We start from the raw sequence: 9,015 nt of genomic DNA, 5'->3' as shown, positions 1-9,015 counted from the left end.
AGAAAGGGGATGCTATTTCTCACCAGTGACTGTCAAGATGATGGCTCCGACCACCATAACTAGGGTTTGCAGCGCATCCGTATAGATGACGGCCGTCAGACCACCTGCAAATGACAAGCATCATCCTCTTAGAACTGCAGGGGCCCTGTGGGTCATTGCGTCCAGCCTCTGTCCAGGAGGCCCCCGGGGGGGGGGGAAATCGAACCCCCAACTTCTGGCTTTGCCGCTAGAGCTCGGGTTTTGAGAGGCATTGCCCTTTTCAAACTCCTCTCTCTGCTCCCAGAAGGCAGGCAGAAACCGGTCACCTGCTAGAGGGTAGGGATGTAAAATTTATGAAAATTTCAATTTCTCCCCAGAAAAAAAGAACCACTTTTTTCAAATTTTACAACCTACAATGCCCCCCCTTGTTTTCTAGAAAAAAAAGAGATTTATTTATATATTTTTTTGCAAATTTTACATCTCTACTAGAGAGGCTGGCTAAATCTATAAGTTTTCCTGCGGTGAGTTCTCTCCTTTCCCCCCCTACGACCCTCGCAGTGTACCCAACTAGGGTGTCAAAAGAAAACTGGGTGCAAGGGGCCGCACATGGTGCCCAGTGTGGGGCCTTACGGTCTGTGCCTGAACATGCCTCCCCCTGTTCACGCGCTCAGCAGGCATCTGCCGCAAACTCAGCGATTTCGGTACTAGGAGCAGGGAGGGAGAGAGGTTGGGCAGGGCCCGATCCTTGAAGAAGGGTAGACGTTGGCGGCTCCAAGCCACCAACATCCAATAAGGTACACATTAAATTAAAATTTTAAAACCACCGAAAAATGAGGCTGGGGGAACAGGGTGGAGCTCTCCTTACATCAGAAAACAGAGACGGTGGTGCCTGATAAACATCTGGAGTGCACTATCACACGCTCCATTCCCGGCAAGAGATCAGGGAAATGACAGGGTTGGGTCACGATTCCCAGATCGTGCCATTCCCACGTCCCTTGATGGCCTTATAGGCCCCTTCCAACTTCCTTATTCTATGATTCTATCAATTGTCCAATCCATCTTGACAGTGGGGCATCCGGGGAGCTTACAAACCCGGCTAAGATCCGCGGTGACATGCTTGATCTGCAGTTTCTGAAGCTCTCTTGGGTTCTTGGCCAACTTGCATCCGATCTCCTCCTTTCACACTTGTGAATTTATTTTCTATCTGAAGTCAACCCGCCAGAGACTAAATGCTTAGTTACCTGCAATGGTGTAAACGGCAGTCACCACCAGCATTAGGACAGTGGAGAGGTAGAGATTCCACCCTAAGCAGACCTGGACAAAGAGGGCTCCCGAATAGAGGTCTGTCTAGAAGGAGAAAAACAAAGGTTACCGGGGAAATCTGCCTCAGAGGGGGTCTTCCTACTCGTCTTACCAACAAGGAACTCTTTGCTTTAATAGCCCTGCCGCAAAGCAACTGGGCTGACAAACGCTTCCCCTGTTGAATAGCTGGCTGTCAACCGAGCCTGGGTTATAAACAACGGGTTGCAAAAGACCGAAGCTGCTGCTTCAATTTTTTTTTTTTTAATGGTGCTGCTGGATAACAGGTAAAAATCAATAGGTAAAACCTCTCCTGGAATGAACAGAGAACAGTTCGCCTGTTGGGTTCTACCCATTCGGCAGTCTGGAGCCTCCCAAGGTCTTTGGTTAGTCCCAGCAGGGCTGGATTTGAGAGTCAGAATCCTGTGGACTCTTATCTGCGTGTTACGTGAAAACTGGGTAAGTTTCCATAGGGGATTTGTTTTGAATTTACAAGGTGCAGGTTGCGTTCCCGGCCGTGCCTCCAGGTATGGGAGCATCACGTCCAAAGGACGACTCGAACCAAGGACTCGTTGGTTCAAGGCTGACGCTGAAAAGATGTTAATCAGGACAATTAAAACAGTTAGAGGGAACAGAGAGCTCCGGCTGCTTAAACACCAGCCCTGGCGAAGCTCCTGATCCATAAAGCTACCTCCGTCTCCACCTCGGAGGCCCGGCCAAGGTGGCGCTTGCCTCTCCCCTTCGTTCCCGCTGGCTCAGCAAATACCTTTGCCGGCCTCTGTTTCCCCTCCGGCAAAATGATGGAGGCAGCAACGCGGAAGGCGGCAGGTGGGGCCCCGAGCCCGCCCAAAGATTGCTCCCTTTCAACTTGGCGGGATTTGTTCCCCTGCCAGCTGCCACACCTTTGAATCCGGTGCCAAGCTGGGTTTGTGCGTATGCTGTGCATTTAAAAAAAAAACCAACAACACATTTTTTTGCCTCTCAAAACTCAGCTGCACTTCGGCGACGAAAAGATTTTCCCCAGCTGTCGTTGGCAGAGGGGCGACCCCTGCGCTCGGACTCGACCGTGAGCCAAATCTGGGCAGAGTTAAGGGGAATCTCGGGGACTGGGAGGTGTGGAATCATCAGACCTTCAGTTCAAACCTGGCTTCTGCCTTCAAGCCACCCTGAAGGGCCGAGCAGGAAACAGAAATTCTCACGAGGTCTAGCAGCTTGGTTAGCACCCAAGGGTTCCCCCAAAACCTTCAAGGAAAATGTGTACCTGCGGCCCTTCTAAGTCTTTGGAATGTCTCTCCGCCTCACGTACGCAGTCCGAGGCGAACAAAACTGACCCAGCTTTATTGCTCCGTGTAAAGAATGCCGAGGAAAGGCCTTTAAAGTATTCACAATCTTCAAGACATGCGATATAAAACCTGGGTTTTATTAGTACTGCGTGGAGGCATGGTGTGAACAGCTTATCACATGTGCTTGCTCATGTTCAGATCTCGGAAACATTTGATATTTGGGGGCGCGACTCCAACTCTCAAGCCTCACTAGCCAGGATGCCAGCGGGTCAGGGTTTAAAGCCATGGTGGTCTCCAGCCTCAGGGGGGGGCAGCTGTTCTTTTCACTACGATTCCCAGAAACCCCGGCCAGCACACCTGCTGGTGGCGAAGGCTTCTGGGAGTTGCAGTCCAAGCGCCTCCCTGGGTTAACTCAAGGTTGGGAACCTCCAATATAAGGGATGCTCTGGGAGTTATAATCCCTCCACGCACGCACACCCCCTCTCTCCAAAACACATTTTCATGGCTTTGCTCAGTTCCAAAGACTCACTCCAGCCTGGATAACTGTTCTACACCCTTTAGGATCCCTTTCTACAAGAGAAGCAGGTTTTATAACTTTAGCAGGACCTATAGAAATACTTTTTTAGTTTTTATGTTTTGCCCTCTTGGCCAGCCTTCTTGATCACAGCAGAGACCACACACAGAGGGTTGGTCATACTTTATGGCCAAGATGAGGATAAAAGAGAACAGACAGCAGAATATTTGTTAACAAGCATCATCCACACTCGTTTTAATCCTCTAACTACCTAGTTAAGCTCTGAAAAGCCACGTTGGCTTCATGGTCACACAAGACCAATGCAGATTCAGACAACACTCCAAGCAGTTTTGGTGAAATCTCGCCAGCTGGACGAATCTTCCAGGTTAGTTAGCGGGTCCCCGGAGATTCTTGGACTACAACTCCCAGAAATCCTGGCCAGCGCTGCTGGGGGGAAAGGCTTCTGGGAGGTGTAGTCTAAGAACCTCTGGAGACCCAAGGTTGGAAATCCACAGATAGTCAACAGATCCACTGAGGGCGACCCTTTGATCGCACAGGATTCTGGGATGAGATTAAATGCTCAAGAAGCCGTGGACGCACCACGGACGGGACACGGAAGTCGTCCAGGTTGAGACACAAAGCTTTCCGTAACAAACACTCAAAATCCTCAGACTCTCCTGCCATTGGGATTTGCCCTCTCTTGACCACGGATTGTCCACATTGAACGTGGTCACAGGAGCTTGCTCCATCTTCCTCCTAATCCTTCTCTCTTCACCACCAATTTACCGTAAAGGCTAAAAAAAAAAAAAAAAAAAAACACCGCCATTCCTCCGGGCATCTCCTGCATGCCAAATGCAGGGTTTATTAGGGTAGAACCTCACTTTTAATATTTTTGACACAAACAAGGCCAACGTGTGGCACCAACGAGGGCATCCAGCTGCCGGCACGACCTCGTTTCATGCATCGCCAGATCTCATTAAAACCAGGAAGAGGCGGAAACCACACCAAACGGATCCAGAACCTGTTTGCGTCTTGGCGCTGGGGCCTGCCTCCGGCACGGCCTCTCCTGAAGCGAGGGGAGGCATCGCATGAGCCCCGGGTTACCCTCCCTGTTCTCTCTCCTCGCGGGTCTTTCCTGCCACTCAAAGGAGGCCTATCGACGTCAATTCACACCAACCTTAGCTCATGCCAGGAAAAAACACCCAGAAACGTTCCCGCGCTGTGCTATTCCACCCATCCAGGGACTGACTTGAAAGTCGCAGCTCAAAAGCTTTCCACCAGTTCGTCATCCCCCACGCCCCAATTTACAAAAGAAAAAAAATCCAATTTTTTTAAAAATTTCTCATCTCCGTTCCTGGGAAACGGCAGGCTTTGTTTGGTTTTCTCTTGGTGTCGTCTACAACAGGGTTAAAGTTGTTTTTGAAGGTGTAGTGAAAGATGCATTTTTCCCCCAAGAGTTTTCAAGACCTTGGCCATTGAGTTGGCCAAGGCACAAGAAAACAGGTACTGTATCTCACCGCGTTTTCAAAGCTAAAAGTATCTTTGATTCAGGGGTTATTCATAATTCATCCCATCCTATCCCATTTCAGGTGAGGTAGGACTGTGATCTGTTCGTGCAAAAGCAACTCCATGTTCAATCAGAGAATAATGGACCTGAAATAATGTGTGCCAGGCAGGAACACAGATAGCGCCCGAAGCCGGAAGGAATGCCCTGCAAGGCCACAATCCGGGCGTGGAAGCTACCATTCATGCAGCTTCTGTCAGAGCTTGGAAAAAACACTTTTAAAAAGTGATTTTTCTCCCTTTCCTCGTTCCGGTGTTTGAAAAGAAATCAGTCGATGTCACTCACTCCAATGCAAATACTGCATACTGTATATACATTTTCACTGCTCCTTGCTTTCTAAACAAACATTTGCACTGCGCGTTGCTTTTAGGGAGGAGGATGATGTTTGATTTCTTTAAAACAAAAATAACACGCAGGGTTGCTAAGGGGAAATCTGAAACATTCCTGCCAACGTACCTCTAAAAACGTCTCAAAGGCACTAGGGCCAATTCTGGGCCTCCAGTCAGCCTACCAACATAGCATGCTTTCCACTTTAATGTGCAATTATAAGAGTAACTAGAAACAACCCCTTTTATGCCATGACTTTGCTCCTCCTTGCTACAATAAATAAAGAGGGAAGCCGCTGAAATACAGATTTCCTGCAGGGTGCTAAGAACTCCCCGGAGATGGGTGCTCATCAAGCAGATGAAAGGCGGAAAAAGCTACAGGGAATTTAAAATCCAAAAAAGCACAGACTGTTACAGCTGATCATTCGAGGCGAAAAAGGAGAAGGGTTTCGATGCAACACAGAATCACCTGTTTTGAGGGGCTCCCTCCAAAAAACACAGGGCCACTGAGCTCCAGTAGGAGATGAATGGAAAGGAGAGGCAATTAAATATGGTCATAAGACGGCTGTGAATCCTTCTTGCACCTTCGGTCAGGGTAAAACCCTAGGCATGCCGAGAAGGCTGGAAAGGAGGCGAGGCATCGAAAGGGAGAGTGAATTCTTAGTAATGATTAAGAACAGCAACACCCCCACCCCCAAGTGTGATTCCTGGCTGGCCTCATTCTGATGAGCTGCCCCAGTTTGGTTCCCGGAAAGCACACCTGGACCACATCAGAGGCAGGGGAAGGGCACTGGGGTATTAACATGCTTTGCAGGATTAATGGGCCGCTGTGGTGTAACCAGGCCTGGCATTAATACAGGCCTCACCCCTTTTGCACTCGGTGAAAAGATCCTCCACACCCGTCTCTCCCCCAAGACGGTGACCTACTTGAGAACCCCCCCGCAAAAAAAAACACAGGATGTATCTCCCAAACTGACCTGGTGAGCCCATTTCAGGGGTGAAGCCAAACTCTGGGGCAGAAAGGGGGTCTCTAGGAAGACCCACGAATGGCACCAGAGTTGCTCGGACCTGCCAATTTTGCATTTAATTATGACTCACTGGAGGTATCGAGGAACCGTTCTCCCGCCCACCAGGACTCTCAAAGAAATGGATTGTTAAATAGGTTGAAAAGAGTAATTAAACAGCACCGCTATGGGCCACGGTGGGACTCTAGCGCCGCCACCACAGATGGCAAGGAAGAGGTATTGCAACCACTGGCTCGGCAGCAGTTGCAATAAGGAGCCGGCAGGGTTTTGCTCTAGCGCCCCCCACTCTCGATGGCCAGGGAGTGGTATTACCGTGATCCGCTCAGCCCCGACAAGGATCGTGTGATTCAAGAGGCCAATCGGATTCCACCTCAGAGCCCTAATTAGGAGTTTTGGTGTCCAGGATTTCATTGCCCTGCTGGTTAAACTTGTATCATGCAAAAATCAGGATCTGTGGGGAGAGAGGGCAGAAGGGGTGCCAGGATGAAACATGTGACTGCCTTATTGATCCCGCGCTCAGCTCACCTGTTTCGTGCCTCGTCCTGACCTAGCAGGAATGACTATAGAGGTGGTAATAGGTGGTCTGGCTGCCGCCCTTCCAGCAGCAAACCCTCTTCTAAATGTTGGCTCCCTAACAGGGGATGATGGGTGTTGTAATCCCCTCCAAAGTGGTTTTTACAAATGCAGAACCCTCTGAATGCAGGAAAGTGCCAACTGTAAGGCGACAATACCAGCTCTGCTCTAAAATGCCCCACCTCTTTGCTGCTTCCTGTGTGTCTTCTCTGGGATGTCGCTTTAAGGCCGTCGACGAGGCTGCCCGAATCCTGAGCGAACGGGGTTAGGCGGTCGCGGCCGAATCTCCCCGGGCCAAAGCGGCCACTCCGCGGCTGACTAGCGAGTGATTCAGACGGCGGTTGCCACCAAAGGCAATTAAGGACGGAGCCCAGCCTGGGGAGATAATACCACTTTCGGAGAGGCTAAAAGAAGCTTTCGTTGGGACAAAGCAAAGGATCCAGGCAGGGTGTGCACGCAAGAATAGGGAGGATTTCCAGTGTCACACCAAGATAACAACAGAAGCTCGAGCATACTGGGCAGGAGCTATGCCAGGAATGAGACAAAGGAGGAAGTGCCATTTTTGTAATATCTTGAGCACTGCTTGGAAATGTGGGAGGTTTTTTTGGGGGGGGGGGGTAGTTGACTACAAATCCCAGCATCCTCCATCATGCATTGAAGCCTGATCTTGGATCACAGTGTCAGCCTCTGAATGCTTTTTTTCGGAAAACAAGCCTCAGCCGGCAGGTGGTGGGAGAGATGCTCTCTACACGGGTGTGGGAGAATATCTGGTTAATGCCACTAGTTTGCTGAAACGGGTTCGAGTCCTTGGCTGGGTCAGCAACTTGGCCAACAGCGACCCCTGCTGGGACAGAGCAGCGTCACACCAGAATCTTCCTTTCTGAGAGACGGCCACCAGACAGGTAGGAGGAAAAAGGCTACAGCGACCCTGACTGTGTCACCCCAGGGCCGTCTCCTTCCCAGAACAAACGGCACATTTCCAGAATCCACGGCAAAAGCAGAGATGTCCCCAGACTTTTTGCTGCCTGAGGCCGAGCAGCAAACATGACAAAGGCCACCAGCAAGAGGCAACCTGAAACGTGGGAGATCTCGCTTCCGGTGACCACGGAGCTGTGAAATTGGGGTGGGAAAGCTTAGGCCAGTCACTGGCCCCCCTCACAGGGTTGTCGTGAAGATCACAGGAAGAGAAGGAGGGCAGCCACGGATCCCCACTTAAGAAAAGAGCACTTGCAAGCACAAACGGATGAACAGAGAGCTCAGGAAGGTCATCGTTTCGAACCACACACCTCCCCGATTTCCTTCAGCCCGGCTGGGAAATCCAAGGAGGTGGAATCCAAAACTCGGCCACTCCACACTCGAACAAAGGACATATTAAAAACTCCACTTTCCCAACCGTTTCTAAGGGCTCTTATTTCTCAAACCGGCCCCCGGTGGACTCACGGATATCTTGGTGAAAACGGACAGCAGAAGCGACAAGGAGGAGAGATACAGCCGGATCCTCTCGCCGCCGAAACGCTTCTGGAGGTACTCGGGCATGGTCACGATCTGGCGGGCAAGGGAGAAAAGGGAGTCGGATCCAGACCCCTGCCCTATGGGCAAAGCTGGAGGAGCAAGGGAGAGGATCCGAATGGCCGTCCGGCTCGGGGGAGAAGGGGCTGGCTGTTGCTAAACTCCTACCTCCTTTCTACTTACCCCAGAGGAGACATAGACAGGGACAAACACCCAGGCCAACGCCAGCAGCACGTAGGTAGCCTAAAAGGGGTCAAAATCCAGAAAGAAAGTTGAGGGTGGAGGGTTCTGATCCTGCACCCCAAGGTGGGTGAAGCAAAAGTATTTGCCCGTGGGACATGCTGATTTCCTCTTTCAAATGTGCAAAGCGCCCACTTTCCCCACCGCAACAGCTTTCTGACACCATGGACTACAAACCCCAGCATCCAGCTACACTGTGGAGACTTAGGGGGATCTTAAAGCAACCCATTTCGAGGGCAGTCAGGGTTTGCTAGCCAGCCGCCTTTAGACCGCTTCGCCTTCCCTCCGTTCTGTTGTCATGAAGGTCCAGCTTGAGAAGCTCCCTGCTTTTGGACCACAACTCCCAGTATCCCCCAGCCAGCATGGGCTTCTTTGAGTGCAGTTTTCAAAGGGGAGGGGGAAGAACTTCAAGTTCTGGGTAAAGAGCTTAATGAACTACAATCAGGCTAGATCTAAATCTTTATAGCTGGGTAAAGAGTCGTTTTGCGATATCTCCAAAACAGCCAATTTCCCCTATCTGGTGGTCCTTGTAACTTGATAGAGTTGTCGAAATCTATACTTCAAGGTACAGAAAGACCACCGTATCCGGGGGGGGGGGGGAATCAGTTCCAACCTTCACCGTGGATGCCGAAAACTGCGGAAATAGCAAACCCTATACATATGGTATTGTCTCTAGCGCCTCCTAGTGGCTGGTTCTGGTAAA

General features: G+C 50.6%; 1 protein-coding gene across 2 annotated transcripts in view; it reads right to left on the bottom strand.

Annotated features, from left to right (window-relative positions):
* The window catches only part of SLC5A10 (solute carrier family 5 member 10), a 54,643-nt gene that overhangs the window by 43,615 nt on the left and 2,013 nt on the right, over window positions 1-9,015 (bottom strand). For both annotated transcript variants that reach the window (XM_072982633.2, XM_078381343.1), the window contains exons 4-7: window positions 8,256-8,315; window positions 8,004-8,108; window positions 1,221-1,326; window positions 24-104 (exon numbers count right to left, since the gene is read on the bottom strand). In XM_072982633.2, the coding sequence (XP_072838734.2) occupies window positions 24-104; window positions 1,221-1,326; window positions 8,004-8,108; window positions 8,256-8,315 (352 nt within the window). The remainder of the gene's footprint in view (window positions 1-23; window positions 105-1,220; window positions 1,327-8,003; window positions 8,109-8,255; window positions 8,316-9,015) is intronic.

This window comes from Pogona vitticeps, chromosome 13 (genome assembly GCF_051106095.1).
Source record: "Pogona vitticeps strain Pit_001003342236 chromosome 13, PviZW2.1, whole genome shotgun sequence".
Taxonomy (NCBI): Eukaryota; Metazoa; Chordata; class Lepidosauria; order Squamata; family Agamidae; genus Pogona; species Pogona vitticeps.
The sequence above is the reverse complement of the archived record's forward strand: the minus strand, read 5'-3'. Positions and strand labels throughout refer to the sequence as shown.